The sequence below is a fragment of the Mesoplodon densirostris genome, chromosome 16 (genome assembly GCF_025265405.1).
Source record: "Mesoplodon densirostris isolate mMesDen1 chromosome 16, mMesDen1 primary haplotype, whole genome shotgun sequence".
Taxonomy (NCBI): domain Eukaryota; kingdom Metazoa; phylum Chordata; class Mammalia; order Artiodactyla; family Ziphiidae; genus Mesoplodon; species Mesoplodon densirostris.
Window position 1 is genome coordinate 88470172 of NC_082676.1, and position 15738 is coordinate 88485909.

The window sequence follows — 15738 nt, forward strand, 5'->3', positions numbered from 1 at the left end:
CGTGGTGCTCCGGGCGCCCGCGGGGCCGCCGCTGCTTCCGCCTCCTCCGCGCCGCCCGCCGGCGCTCCGGGTCGGCGCGGAGGTTCTCGCTGGCGCGGGCGCAGCAGCGTCTGAACTGCCGGCTGCTCTCCTCCTGAGCTGGGAACCCGGGTTCCTGGGGTCCCCCCGCCCGCCCCCACCCCGTCCTCTCGCATCCAATCCCGGAGCGGGGGAAGCCCCAGTCACCGGTAGAGCGGCCGAGGGGAGCGCAGCGGGCTCGCGGTGGGCCTCTGACCGGCGGCAGGAGGAGGGAGCCGCGCGCTGGGTGGACCGACAGCCACCGCTCTGGCCTGATGCACCTCGCGGTTCCCGCGCCGGCCCCAGACTTCAGGGCCGAGCTCGCTGGGTCCCCCACGCCTGGGCGCACCCCGAGACTTGTAGGCTCTTCCCTGGCTCCTGGATCCCCATAGTGGGCTCCTGCGCTGCCAGGAGCCAGGCCACAGAGAGGGCGGGGGTTCTCTCCCCTCCCCACCAGGCTCTGCACCTCCGGCCTGCAGCCCCAGAGCAGCAGTGGTCCAGGGTGTGTCCTGCCTGGACTCTGGATCAGAGCCAGGCCAGAGACACGGGGTCCAACACATCCTCTAGCGCCCTGTGTCCCCGACACACTGTCTCTCACTGTCCCCTCCTCCAGGGGCCCGGTGCGGGGCTCTGAGCCCAGTGGCCACCTGCCCTGTAACCGGCTCCTGCAGCCTGGGGTGAAGAGCTTGCACTTCTCATCGGCCAGGCCACTGCTTCACTGGTCCCTTCTGGTGGGAGTGGGCCACCGGTGGGGGCACGTGGGAGAGAAGACAGGGGTAGGACGCTTTAGGAAGAAGAAGTGAGCTGGGATCTTAAAGGGGCCCCTTTGTTTCAAGTTGGGCATGCCACCCAAAGGCATTTCCATGAATAATCTGCAGAATTCCGGCCATGAGCCCTGTCTGTGAGTCTGCCCAAGGCCAGGACGCCTGGATTGTCTTCCAGAAGATTTTGCCTTCAAAGCTGCACCTGTAGGTCTGAAATGACTGTGCTTTTTTTTTTTTTTTTGAGGTTAAAATAAATTTTTATTAAAAAATTGTATTAAATGTTAGAAGAGACTTATACACAATTCACAAATTCTTTATAAAACATTGCCAATCTTTCCCCAATTGTAATTGTTTTTATGCAGACTTGGAAATTTTGCAGTGAAATAAGGTCTACAAAATATTTCTTTTAGAAAGCATCACAATGATAACTTTAGGCAAAATAGTCTTTAAAACTGAAATATTTGCATGCAAGTGAGTGAGCTCTCAAACACCCGTATTCTTTATCCCAGTGACAAAGTATTAAACTGACTTACTGAGGAAACAATGAACAAGTATTCTGTAAACTTCTCGAATTCACTCAAATATTTAAATTACTTTCAAAAGCAGTGCCATTGCAAGGTATTGGCAATCACATTACGTGCTCAGTCCAGCCCACTGGCCCAGGAGGGCCTGCTGCTTCCCACCTTGCTGAAGAAGAGTGGTGGGCCTGCTGGGGTGGGGCGTGTCCAGGACCTGGGGGCACCGGGGCAGCTATGCCAGTCCCCTTCCCGCTTTGGCTCCTGTTCGGGTGGGGTCTGAGGTGCTCTTGGGCGCAGATGCATTCATTGGCTCCACAGCTTCCTCTCTACCAGGTGTCAAAATTTAAAATGCTGGAACGTGGGAACGTAAACCGGTACAGCCCTTGGGAAAACATTTTGGTTGTTTCTTTAAAAACTAAACTTGCAACTACCATGTGACCCGGCAGTTGCACTCTTGGGCGTTTATCCCAAGTGAAGACTTAACTTCACACAAGCACTTGTGACACGTGTTCATAGTGGCTTTATTCCTCTTTTCCCCAAACTGGAATCAGCCCAGATGTCCTTCAACAGGGAAGCATTGGACAAGCTGTGGTCCAGCCACATCACGGGCACCACCAGCAGCACAGAGGGACCAGCGGCAGATACAGCTGAGACCTAGGTGAAGCTCTGACAGAGGCAGGTCTGCACAGTGAAAATAACAAGACTCCTACCCTCACAGCAATAAAACCAGAGCTCTGCACAATCATGACTCTTCTTGAATCTGTCAGAGAACTAAGGTTTCAGGGCAACTGACTCAAGCCCAGGGGAACAGGCCCATCAGAGGAGAGTGGCTCTGAACTCCCACTTACCTGCAGCAGGTGGGGGGATGGGATGGTGAGTTGCTGAAGCCATGCGAGTGCTGGCGGGAGAGCCCAGAGCCCCGGCCAGGAGAGGTGGTCCCGCTCTCTCGTGGACCGGCTGTCTCGTGGACCTCACTGTATGCACGGGAGGAAGAGAGAGAGCAGGGGACCGTCTGGAAAGGTCTCCTGCGTGCCAGGCCTGGGGGTGTGGAATCGCGCAGCTCCTTCCCGGAACAAAACAGAGTCTGCCCAGGGAAGGTGGCAGCCAGCTGTTGCCCCATCCCAGACCAGAGGTGCTGCAGGTCCTGAGACAGGGAGAGGCTTCTGAAGCATTAAAGAGTGGATGGTGGAGGAAACAGCTCAATTTGTTCACCAGTTTAATTGAATAGAAAATGAAGTCTGGTAGGTTAGAAAACCTTCCGAACGTGTTTTGGTTTCTTAGGCTTCTGAAGCGTGCTTGACTTCCTTCTGAAAATAATATTAATTTGGGGCCCGGCAGTGAGAAGGAAGGCTTCTCTGGCGTTTAAGCCAAAAATCCCCTCCAAATACCACTAATACTGCCAGCACCAGCTGCAGTCATAGGCCAGCAGCGTTCTAAGATTCTTTATGCTTTTTATGCTCACTCACTTCTCAGGACCATCCTGTGAGTCAGGCCTTTCGTTTAGTCCCCTTTACTGGGACGGAGAGGGCAAACAGCTCACCTGAAATCACAGCACTCGTGTGGGGTAGAGCAGGATTTGAACCCAGGCCCTTCAGGAAAGGATGTGACTGCAGTTCCAGGGCTCGGGAGGTGGCCTGCGGGAGCTTGCATGCCTGTTCACCGGGAAGCCTATATGAAGATGTGGGAGACCAGCCGGAGGGGGCTGCAGCCTGTCTTTGGGAACAGTCCTGGACCCCAGCAGCCCTCACCCAGCATGTCTGACGCAGAAACATCACAAACGGTACAAGAGGAGGGTGTGGGGGAAGACGGGACTCACGTGATCGCTATAGTGTCTTATAAGTTACTCATATGCTTTTTTTTTTTTTACATCTTTATTGGAGTATAATTGCTTTACAACGGTGTGTTAGTTTCTGCTTTATAACAAAGTGAATCAGTTATACATATACATATGTCCCCATATCTCTTCCCTCTTGCGTCTCCCTCCCTCCCAACTTACACACTTTTGTGTTTTGTAGTTAAAAGCTGTGTTTGTTACAGAAAATTTATAAAGTAGAGAAAGGTGAAAAAATAAAAATCCTCACACATGGCAGCTCTCCCCCTTCACAATAGGTCCAGAGAGAGGGGCAGGAGCCTGGGGTGTCCTGTAGCCCAGGTTTGGCCGTGACCGGCTACCACTCACATATCCTATTGGCCTCAAAGACAATTTGGGCACCAGGCGGCGGGGGCTCACCCGGCGAGAATACCAGGAGATGTGGACCCCTGGGGGCCTGCTTGGGGGCTGCTACCATACACGGGGAATTGGGAACCCTCGACCCCAACGGCGGGGACTGCGTGGGGTCTGCAGAGGATCAGAAAGCCTGGAACGATGGACCGGGCCAGCCTGGATGCAGGGCCGGGAGGGCTGTGCCTCTGTGGAAGCTGACCGTTTCAGTGTCAGGGGAGCAGGCCAGGGCAGAGGGGGCTGAACCAGGCAGAGCTGCCGGCCTGTATGTGCTGGAGCTGTGCTCCTTTTTGTCCTCACGTGGCTCCCAGTCTAGTGAGAAGTGGACACTGGCCAGCTCACCTCAGAAACACATGATCTGACACGGGGTGCGGGACGTCCATGGGTGAATGCACTTAGGTCACCCAGGCTGTAAGGCTAGGAAACCTTCCAGGATGAGATGTTTGAGCAGCACTTGGAATAAGAATGAATGAAATAAGGGTGGGGTGGGGGCAAACAGCTCCAGGGTGGAAGGCTGCGCTAAGACCCAGGGGCACCATGGAGATGGTGCTTCTAGAAGCTTCCGGAAGGCCAGAACACTTCAACCCTCCAGATGAATTCCATATTCTTCTTCTTCTTTGGTGTTGGAAGTATGTGTCAGTGTACAGAATTTGTATTCAGCACTCACTGAAGAATGACCCACTGACTCTATAGGTATTTTTGGGCCCAGGCACTGTGTTAGGTCCTGGACAACAGGGGACCAAGGTCGACAGCCCCCTCACCTGGGCTCCGGGCCTGGCCTGGGGGGCTGGTGGGGCCACCCTGAGCCCCTGGGCACTGAAAGGACAGGCTGGCCTGGTTGGGGCCTGGGTAGCCACTGGCAGGGCTTGCTGATGCTCTGGCTGGCTGAGGGACCCATCTGCCAGGCAGCCGAGGGTCTTTGTACCCCCTCTGCTTCTGAGGTGTTGGATTCTGATCCTGAGGACCTAGGGGACTTCTGAGGCCAGACTCTGGTCATCTCTGCTCTGGGGAGGCTGGTCTTGCTTTTCTCAGGTTCTCCTCTAGATGGTGCAAGGGGACCAGACATGGGCTGTGTCCCCAGCGCAGGCCTCCCAGGCGCCCCCAGGACGGCAGTGACCACAGGAATACATCCAGCTGAGTGTAGCTGGGGTGCTGCAACCTGCAGCAGGGACAGGACAGAGCACAGGCCTTGGGCAGGGCTGGCTGCCTGCAGCCGCCACAGCAGCCTAGCGGGGCTGCCCTGGGCCTGGTGTGCACCCCACAGACCCTGTACTGCAGCCGGCCCCGAGGCCCCCTCATCCGGTGTCCTCTCCCCGCTTATCCCATCAAAGCCGAGAGGCCAGGAGCTGCCCCTCCCCTTGGGGACGGGATGGACACTGTTCCCAGGCCCTGGCCAGCCCACACCCCGGTTCCCGAAAGCCAGCTCCGAGAAGAGTAAGAAAGACCCCTCTGTGCGGGTGGGGACCCCTCCCACAGGGGCTTTGGAACTCTGCTCTCCTGATGAAGGTGAGGTTCATTCAAGCCCCCTCCGGTCCCCCAGGCCAAGGCTTCTGAGGCGTCTCTGCTCACCTGCTTCATGTTCCCTTTGGGTTGGGGGGACATTGACTTGAGGGAGAGTTTCCTGTGAGGGCTGAGCAGGACCTCCGGAGGGTGGCCTGGGGGCCACTGCGTCCGGCCTCCTTGGGAGCCTGCACCTCTGGGCATGGCCTCTGGGGGACTGGCCCCAGGAATGTGCACATTTGACTTGCTCCCAGGTGGGGAGGCGCCGGGGAGGGCCAGGGCCCATGAGGACCCTCTGCCAGCCCCCTCCTCGGGCCTCCCTGCCCTTCATCCGTCTCAGGCTTGTGGGTGGGGCCCGGGAGTGAAGGTGAGCCCACCACCTGCATCCCCGGAGCCCCACTGACACACTCTGTCCCTCGGGCCCACAGGGCAGGGGTCGTGCACGCGTCCCCGTCTATATACTGATTTATTTATTTACTTGTTTTAATTCAGGAAGTGGTCTCTGCCCTCAGAGGGGTTGCCTCCTGCCTCTTGATTCTCCACAGCCAGGCCCCAGGCCGACTGAAGGAGGGTTTTTGTTTTGATTTCTCCCCAGTTTGTCTTTTTAATCATGTTTGAATCCTTAACCCTTTCTCCTCAGCCCTGTGGCAGGTGCTGTCCTACTGTGGACCAAGCAGGCTGTCTAACTCTTGTGGAGAAGCAGACTTTCAACTAGAGGAATTTAACTGAAAACCTTTTCTTTCATCTTGTTCCAGGCTTCCTCCACCACCCTCGCCCCCTCAGCCCCTCCCTCTGCAGATCTGGGTCCCAAACACCACACGCTCCTGCGTTAATTCAGGAAAGTCCCTTCACCTGTCTGGGCCTCGGTTTAGATGGTGAAAATGCGCATAACGGAATTCAGATTTTACGTGCACAGCTGTCGTGAGCAGCACACGGGACAAGGCAGGAGGGCCCTGGGCTGGTGGCGTGCACGGTCTCGCAGGGCTCACAGCTCAGGCCCTGCCCGCATCTCTCCTCCCATCCAGCAGCTTTACCTGCTGTTTGAATTTGTATCAAAGTAATAGATAAACACAGTTTTAAAAGCCAAATAACACTACAGATCAGATCATGGACAAGAGCAGACCCCTGCCCACCTCACCCCTGTTCCCGAAGCAAAGACCCAGAGAAGTCACTTTCTGTAAGTCTCCCTGGGTGTGCTGTTCTTTGTCTCGTTTGCGCATCGCCTCCATGTTTCTAAATGACAGGCTTTTTATTTTTAAGTTTTCCAAGATACCTACCAACTTCCTACCTGAGAGAGGACCAGCCCCTCCCAGTTCAGTTGCATCACATTTTCCTTTTGGGGAAACAGTGCTGATTGCTGACAGGGTCATGTCTGTGAACCTCATCACGGCCGAGCCAGACTGTCCTGGACTGTGTTTCCTTCCTTGTGTGACTGTCTCCCGGAGGTGACCAGTTCTCACCACTGCCGTTCTAGGCCTGTCCTCACCCTGACAAGGCCACGGCCTTTTCCCACAGAAGGACTGGCTCCTCTTGGCTCCCGTTTGCCTGGGGACTGTACTCTGAGCAGTTTGGTAACTTTCATCATCATGTCAGTGGTCCCACCCCCCGTCCCGTTTTCCTTCTACTTGACTCCTTCCTGGTTCCACACCCCGCGGCAGCGTCCTTGGGGCCTCGAGGTGTGCGTGCAGAGTCTGTTTGCTGCATGTCTGTCTGTCTCTCCCAGGCTCACCTCCCAGCTTCCCACTGGTGTCTCAGCCACTGCCCCAGCTCTGGAGCCTCTGAGAGCACTGCTTGCTGTGTGCTAAGGGGACGAGACTCTGTGCTACCCGAGAGGTGTCAGTCAGACTCCTCCGAAGCCCCTCCCAGCGAGGCCTCGACTCCCGTGTCTGCATCACACAATTTTAGCAAGAATCCTGTTAACTCAGTTGGACGAGAGACCCCTGGCCCGCCATCACCGAGAACCCTGGTTTAGTCAGAGCCCCTGATGCAGTGATTTCCCATCCCCCACCTCACCTGCTCCTTGGCTGTCAATCCCTACCTTCCAGGCTGCATTGGGAATTGAGCCAGTTCTGTACTGAGGCCTTTTTTTGTCCCCATTGCAATGGTGCTGAACGAACCTGTCTCCATGGCTTTAACTGCTGTCCAGCTCTGGGCCTCTAGGACAGCTCTGCTGAGCTCGGAACCTCCTTTGTGACACTGCTTGGCCTTTGAGGGGGAGCCGATGTCACCTAACGTGTGCCTCTTTGGTGTAACGATTATTATTATTTCTTTTTGCGGTACGCAGGCCTCTCACTGTTGTGGCCTCTCCCGCTGCGGAGCACAGGCTCCGGACGCGCAGGCTCAGCGGCCATGGCTCACGGGCCCAGCCGCTCCGCAGCATGTGGGATCTTCCCGGACCGGGGCACGAACCCGTGTCCCCTGCATCGGCAGGCGGACTCTCTACCACTGCGCCACCCTGGCGTAACAATTATTTTGAGCTGATTATTTTGAGAAACAGTGGAGCAGAAATTGCCCTTTGGGGAGGGACATTCGCATAGTTAAGGAAATCTCCCTCTGTACGTGTCTCTCTCTCTGTACCTGAACGGGGGTGGCTCTGGATCAGGAGAGACTCTTACTGGGGAGAAGCCCAGATTCAAATCCACGTAACCACTACACCCTCATTTCTGCTCTTCTTCGTCACCCCCATAACTGGCTTCCCCCACACCCTTCTTCTCTTGTCTTTAGCTCAGGGAGTTCTGAGGCACTGAGAAGCTCTGTGTCAGCAATGGGGGACAACGACCACATGTGTATTTCTGATCACGCCCTGGGTGCCACACCAGGACACCACAGGTGGCGCAGCTGAAACACAGACTCTTCTGTCTGCTCTGGGGTTGTTTCTGGTGAGGCCTCTCTCCCGGCTTGCAGACGGCCGTGTCCTCCCCGCATCCCCACATGGTCTCCCCTCCTGTGCGCATGGGGAGATCTGTGGGGTGACAGGTGAGGGAACCTCCAGTAAGAGGCACAGGGGCTGTGATTTCTCTGCTTCATGAACCGAGGTTCACACGAGTCCTCATGTGAGTCCTCCAGGGCTGGGCCCCGCCCACACACCCCAGCCTTCTGGCTGGGAGGAGGCCAGTGTCCCCTCCCTCCAGCAGGGCGGTGGGGGGCCGGCTCTCCCAGGCCACCCGTGGCTCAGCCGCTTCCTCGCCGTCCCCGTGGCCAGTCCAGCCACCACTGTCCTGACTCCTGCTGGGTAAACACGGTGCCCACGTGATGCCAGGCCTGTAGAGACTCTGGGGCCCACATGTGACTTCAGGGATCCGCACTCAGCTCCCTGGGAGCAGCTGCAGCAGGAGCGGGACAGGCCGTCCCTGCCACACCAAGGCCCACCTCAGGCCTTGCGTCAAGCCCCTCCTTCCAGCCTGGACACTGGGCCACACCTGGTTCTAGGACTCACTCTTTTGGAGGGCGGGTGGGCAGGCAGCTGAGCACCACGGAGTGAGGGACCCAGACCCCAGCAAGGCCCCAGTACACACTTGCTGAATCTTTATTGCACTTTTACCACATTGCAAACTATTCCACGAAAATGCCGTGAAAGTAACCAGCTGCCCGGCCACATGACTGTGTCACACACGAGCACAGGCTTCCGAAGCAAGTCAGAAGGTGCTCTGAAGGCAGCCTGGGCAGCCAGGAAACGACTGGTCCTTCACGTCGCCCAAAAGCTACGCAGTGTTCATCTGTCGACGTGAGTCTGTGACAGCCTCAGGAGCCTCCTGCAGCCCGAGACACCTCTCAGCCCCGGGGAGGGAGGAGAGTTTTTACTGTACGTTCAGTCCAGAGTGGGAGCCCTTCGCAGGAGCACTTGGCCCTGCTGGGCGGCCCTCCGTGTGATTTGCTGGGTGGTTGGGGTCTGCATAGATGTCTCTATTTATGTACATTTACACCAGGTATAAATACAAAATAGTAAATAAAGATTTCCTTTCCATACAAAAGGGTGGTGGCCCACCGCCAGGCTGCCTCTGTCCACGGGGGCAGAGTGCTCCCGCCAGCCCGCCCTGGTCTGGAAAGTGAGGACACGCATCCCCGGGCAGCCCGTCTGCTCCTGCGTTGGCCCGTGTGCCCCGGCAGCTGGCCTGGCCACGGCTCGCGGTCACTACCTCCCGGCAGAGGCTCTGTGCTCGGGGCTGAGGTCGTCCTCCACGACGCCGGGCAGCCCGTCCTTCTCCACGCAGTCCCTGACCGCCTGCAGCACGACGCGCAGCCGCCGGTCCAGAGCCTCCAGGTGCGGCTGGTACAGGATGGGGGCCACGCGGTCCCTGCGCAGGGACTCGGCCATCAGCAGACTCAGCTTGTACTCCTCCTTAGCCAGGAGCTGCAGCCGCAGGTACGTGGACCGCCTGATCCTGCGGGGAGAATGACATCAGGCCGGCACCAGGAGGAGGAGCCTGGCTGTCCGCTGCAGCCGCGCCGAGCGGGGTGCCAGCCCAGCCCCTGGTCCACTCCAGCCCCGGCCTCTCAGAAGCACGCGGGGAGGGTCCTGCCTCCAAGAGGGGCCCGGGTGGGCCCAGCGGTGTCCAACGGGACCCTGTTACTCCCGGCAGACGGTAGCGGGGAGGGAGGCAGCCCCAGCTTGGCTTGCTCGTTGTCTGGGCCGGGCGACACGGAGCTGCCCCGGGGCCGAGCAGGTGTTTAGCCCCACAGCCTGTTTCCCCATCTGCTAAAGGAGGGGCCGGGCTGGGAGCCCCGAGGAGGGTGGCAGAGTGGGAGCCCGGGGCTTCGGTGTCTTCTGCTGCAAGACGGGCTATTATGGTAACAAGGAGCTGGGTCCCGGGAGGAGCTCTGGGAACTGCCGGGGTGGGGACAGGAAGGCTTGGCCTGATCTGCGGCTGCGGCAGCGTCCGGCCTCCTGTGCAGTGACAGGGCCAGCCCAGGGGTGGGGCCCTCGGGGAGGGGCAGAGCCGCACCTGCAGCACTGCTGTAAAGGCACCAGGATGGAAAGCTCGTCGTGGGAGTATTTTCCAAACCTGTGGGAAGAAGAGCAGAGCTGTGGAGAGGCCACTTGCAGGGGGACACCGTGCGCAGAGCCCGAGCACGGGGACAGGAGCATCAGAGCAGGCGGTACCCGCGTGGGCCCTGCCTGGCAGTGCGGGGGCCTGGCCCCTGCTGTCCAGCCCCAGGTGCAGGGCTTGGGACGAGGCAGGTGCCTGAAAGCAGCCTGACCTTCTGGCCACTGGACTGAGCAGAAGTTCAAAAGTGAGAGGCCCTGGGCAGGCTGAGTGGAGAAGGCTTGAGGGCGGGTCAGCCTAGGGTCTAGCTGCAGGGGCGTCTTTTACAGCTGGGAACGAGTGACCCACAGACGTAACGGCCCAGGTGCCCAGAGCTGATTCCCCTGAGGCGTCTGAGAACTTGCAACTCTGACCACTGGAGTCGTCTGTCCCCGGCACACACACCCACTCCAGGCCTCAGTCTCCCCAGCTCACAGGCTCACAGGAGTCCTGGTCAGAACCCTGTGTCACATAGGGGGGCCTTTGGGTGCTGTGCCATCCCTCCCCACAGAGCGCCTGCTCCCCCAGGTCTGGGTGGGGACACGGCCAGCCCTTCGCTGCGTCTGGAAGGACTCACCCTCTCCCATTGTCCAAGTGGATGATAAACGTCTTGTTCCCAAACTTCTCGAAGGTCTCGTAGTGATGGCGGTCCATGTTTCCTGTAGGGACAAGCCTGCTGGGAGCCTGTGTGCAGCTCAGAGGCGTCCCCTCCCTCCCCCGTCTGGCCTCCAAGCCGGCAGAAGCGAGTACAAGCAGGACCACGGTGGCTGGATCTGTGTCAGGCGTTCCCAGGGCAGGCTGGTGGCCCCGGACATACCCATGAGGAAGTCGAAGATTGTCATGTCCATGACGTCCAGGATGCGGTGGCTGCTGTCGTAGGGGGGCGTCTGCTTCACCTCCTCGCAGTAGTCAGGGTCTACTTCCCACCTGCAGGGGTGCCGGCGTGAGAAGGGCGGGCTCCTCTGTAGACAAGGAGGACCCAACCAACCTCTGGGGCTGCCCAGCTCAGTACACCGGGTTCACGGGGCAGCAACAGGGACCGGGTGAGAAAACGTGTCACCGCAGAAAAGAGTGTCTGCGGATGATACCCGGCAGCGGTGGGCTGAGGCTGCATTAACAGGAGCACGAGGCTGGGAGGTGATGGAGCCACACCATGTGGATGCCACATATTTGCGGTGGGGGGGGCTGGATAGCACACTTGCAAGGACGTCTCCGTGGCTGGAGGGACTGTGGCTCTCTTGCGAGAAGAGCAGGGGTCTGAAGCCTCGTCCGAACACAGAGAGATCCCAGTGGCCAGTGAGCACCCCGTCCCCAAGCGAGGGGCCCTTTCTCATCATCTACTCCCACACACTTGGCCCTGCCGCTCCTCACACCGAGCTTGTTCCCTGCTGCAGCTCGGGCAGAAGCCAGCCCTCTGGAGACCCCGGGGAGTCAGGATCCTGGAGTCCCCGGCCCAACGTGCCCCCGACTCACTCTGCCTTCTTGCGCTTGTGGTATGAGCGTCGCCAGGGGTTCCGCCAGGTCTTCCTCTTGGCCAGGGACAGGTCAGGCAGAAAGGCAGCCAGCGAGCCCTCGATCTGGTCTGGCCTCCCGCACAGGGCATGCTCCGTGGAGCAGTAGTAGGAGCACTCCCCGTAGAAGCAGATGTTGTTGGCTGTGGGTGGAGGACACGCAGTCAGTGGGGCCACTCGGGCAGCGTCCCCGTGCCGGCCCCTCCCGGGCATCCGCCCTGGGCCAGCGCGTCTGCACCACATCTGACTCGTCCCTCCCCCGGGCAGGGCTCACCCACACTCTCACGCTTGACCTCAGCCGCCTGCTCCAACCCCACATCACAGACCATGGGGCCACACAGCTCGGGACTTAGAGCTCGGATCTGAACCCAAGCTCTTTCTCGTTACCCTCGAAACTAAGTCTGGAGTCTGTGGAGATTCTGTCCAGTGGCTTGAAAAAGGCCCTCATACCAAGAAAAAAAAGTGAGACTCAGCCGGGGGGGAGATGCTTGCAAACCGTAAGTTAATAAGCATCCAGTGTTTGCACACAGGAGAGTTCTTAGGTCTCAGTAACGAAAAGATGAACAACCCAATCAATAAATGGGCAAAGGAGTACAAAGGGTACTTCTCCAAAGAAAATATAGAAATGGCCAACAAGGACATGAAAAGATGCTCGACACCGTTAGCTACCAGGGAAATGCAAATCAAATCCACGATTTCCCAACCAGTAGGATAGTTTTGATCAAAAGGACAGATAATAACTAGTGTGTCGAGGGTGTGGAGACATTGGATCCCTAACACAGAGCTGGTGGGAATGTCAAACGGTGCAGCTGCTGCGAAAAACAGTCAGAAAGTTGGACACAGAACTACCACATGACCCGGCCATCCCACTCCCAGGCACACGCCCGAGAGGAATGAAGACACACATCCACACAGACACTTGCACACAGATGTTCACAGCAGGCCATTCTGGCAGTCAGAGTGGAACCAACCCACATGCTCGTCAAGGGATGGGCGGATAAACACAGTGTGGTTCCTCCATAAAGTGGAACAATATTAAACCACAAGAGGAATGAAGTGTAACACCTGCTACCACGTGCATGAACCACGAGCATTACGCCCAGTGGAAGATGCCAGACACTGCTTACGTGAAACACTGGGAACAGGCAAATCCACGGGGAAACACTGGCAGCTGCCGGGGCAGAGTGGGGGTGACTTTGAATAGGGACGGGGTTTCTCTTGGGGTGAGCAAATGTCCTGGAATCAGATAGTAGTGACTTGCACAGCACTGAGAATGTACTAAAAACCACTGAACGGCACACTTCAAATGTTGGGTTGACGACGTGTGGATTATACCCCCACAAAGAAGAGTGATTTGAGAAGCACTGGGCGGGGAGCAGGCAGCAGCCACGCCTCAGTGCCGGGCGCGGTGGGTCTGTCCGTGCATTTACCAACCGAACCATGTTCTCAGGGTCAATCACTTCCTTCCTTTGCTGGGGAAACAAACCCCGAGCCTGGGGTGTGCAGAAATACGGGGCCAGGGCCCCAGGCACCACTGCAAGCCCCCTTCCCTGTGCGAACGGCTGGTCCCCGGGCCAGGGGTCCCCCTCCTGCTGCACAGCCTGCCCGAGTGACACTTGTGACCTTCTCTGGCTACAGGCAGCAGTCACACCCCCTGGAATGGAAGCGCAGGCTCGGCGGCTCCTCTGAACACGCAGAGTCCCCGCCAGGTCGGGACACGGGGGTGGGAGACAGCTCCCACACCCCCTGCTGCCCCCACCTCAGGGTCTCGCAGCTGCTTCTGAGTCATGACTCTCGGGCGATCAAAGAAAGATCAGCCTGAGATCTCGTCTGCGTAGACACAGTTCAATCTCAGCCCACTTTCAGTAGGAAAATACTTTTCTGAGCCCTGGAATTTGTCCCTCTAATAGCCTAAGCTGGCTTTAGATGGGTTCATGTGAAAAGAGAGGCAGTCCCTTGGGCCCACAGCCTCTTCCTCATCAGAGGCCCAAATCCAGTCTCTAAAGGGACGTCCAGGGTGGGGCTCCGATAGCCCATAGCCTCTCGCTTCTCAGCTGTGCAGCCTCGGGGGAGGCCCTTCACCTCTCTGTGCCTCGGTCTCCTCTGAACGGGGACTGCAGCAGTTTAGAGGCTGAGTGTTAAACGTGTGACCCGAGGGAGGAGTGAGGGGCCGGTCGCGGCAGTGCCTGCACGTGGCGAGGAGGGGGCTCGAGGAGGCAGTGCTGTGGCTCATCTTGATAATGACAGTCAAGACGGACAGCTCGGGGTGGCCGGGGCCAGGTAACCAGGAGGGCCTGCCTGCTCCAGCCCCCAGAGGACTTGGATGAGATGCGCTGCCTGGGCAGGGAGCCTCGTCTCTGAGAGGATCAGGAGGTCCCCAAACCCGCCAGCCTGAGGGTCCCGGAGGGTCCAGGCACGCCGTTCTCTGAACGTTTCAGGGGTTTGCCGGCCAGAGGTGGCCAAGATGTCACGTGGGGCAGGGCTTCTGGGGAGGGGCCTGAGGATGCCCGGGTGCAGTTCTGGGAACCCCTCTGGCCCTCAGTGGGACTCTGACTGGACACTGACCACAGTGTGTGGACAGGGGCCCAGTGACCACCCAGCCAGACCGCGGCCGACATGGCAGGAAAAGAGCCGATTTAAAAGTGGGGCTGAGTGGCTGGGAGGGGGCAGGAGAGGCTCCTGGGGGGTTCACGCGGGGCCCCTGTAGAAGCCCACAGATTTGCACAGGAGGACGTGGGCTGATCTCAGGATATGAGGCACGTCCATAGAAATCTGCCGGGAAAGCACGAGGAACGTGTTCCGTAGAAGACGTGGGCTCCGGCTGCTGGCCTCCGCGCAGCCCCACGGTGGCAGGCACTCAGCTGTCCCGCAGCCCAACGTAGCCCTGCACCTCTGGCCGCTCACTGCTGCCCCGGGCCCGCCGGCAGGAGGGTCGCCTCCACCTCTCACCCCCTCGGGCTCCCTGCTCTCCACTCAGGCCCCTGGAGGCGGAAGGGAGCTGGCGTAGATTAAAATCTACAGGGAAGCTCGGCATCGATGGCGATTTTGGCCTCTGATGGGTGCAGAAGTGCAGGCAGAGCCAAAGTGGTCCAAATGAATCCCAACAGACTTCATTTTCCAAAATGAGATCAAAGCTGGCTCCTGTTATCCTGCAGCTTAAGAGAAAACCAAACCTTCCCCAGGCCTTTCCGGAAGAAATCTGGCTGACGGAGCAGGGGCGGTGGGAACAGAAGCAGTCTGGTCAGAGAGGGTGGGTGGCAGGCCAAGCTGAGCCTGCAGCCAGCTGCTCCGAGGAGCGGGGTCAGGAGTGCGACCCCGGCGGGGAGCTCGGGCGCCAAGCAGGATTCTCGGAGAAACCCGTGGGGCCTGGGAGAGCGGCTGGGAGCTGGGAACCTGAGTGGGTCCAGCTGTCAGGACCGACCACAGTCAGAGTGACGGCTCTGCTCAGGGTGAGGACGGGTGTCGGCAGCAGGCTGTGTACTCGGGGACAACCAGGGAGACCGACAGTCATGATTCGTGCAGAGGACAGGGTGGGACGCCAGCATCTCGGCTCATCTGCTTAGGCTAACAACTGACTCCATCTTCTGGTTGTAGAAAGGAGTCCCCACTCAAAGCCCAGGCTAAGGCTGCCTTTCCCCAGGAGAACACGGAGCAGGCATCAGCTCGGAGGCCCCTCTGCCCCAGAGGAATGAAATCCAGCACAGAAACCCCTTGATTTGTGTCCCTTTCTCGAGATTTCAAACTTCAATCCCTCCCTTTCCTTGTGGCAAGTTACATCATCCCTTCCGCTCAGGGCCCTCAACTGTCGGGACAGAGCTCGGAAATGAAAGAGAAAATGCGGGGACAGGCAACAGTGTGGGTGACTCTCAAAATAACCATGTCGAGGGAAAGACAAAGAACATGCCCAACGCCACCACCCACCCTCCACTGGCAGAAGCAACCCAATCCACAGATAGAAGGTGGGTCCCAGGCCATCTGGGGGGACGCAGGGGCGGGAGGGGACTCTGGGGAACGGACATGGTCACCATCTCGACCGTGGGGATAGTTCAGACTCCAAACGTCAGTTAAACCATTTAAAAATGGGGATGTGGAAACGATGGGCCACCCCAGGGCCTGAGCGAGGAATCCCACGCAGGTGCTCGG

General features: G+C 58.4%; 1 protein-coding gene across 1 annotated transcript in view; it reads right to left on the minus strand.

The window, feature by feature from the left end:
* Positions 1 to 8568: 8568 nt before the first annotated feature.
* FAM20C (FAM20C golgi associated secretory pathway kinase) overlaps positions 8569 to 15738 on the minus strand; it is a 38354-nt gene continuing 31184 nt past the window's right edge. Inside the window, exons 6-10 of the mRNA XM_060079521.1 lie at positions 11558 to 11738; positions 10902 to 11011; positions 10662 to 10743; positions 10004 to 10063; positions 8569 to 9442 (exon numbers count right to left, since the gene is read on the minus strand). Coding sequence (XP_059935504.1) covers positions 9193 to 9442; positions 10004 to 10063; positions 10662 to 10743; positions 10902 to 11011; positions 11558 to 11738 — 683 coding nt within the window. The 3' untranslated portion in view covers positions 8569 to 9192. The remainder of the gene's footprint in view (positions 9443 to 10003; positions 10064 to 10661; positions 10744 to 10901; positions 11012 to 11557; positions 11739 to 15738) is intronic.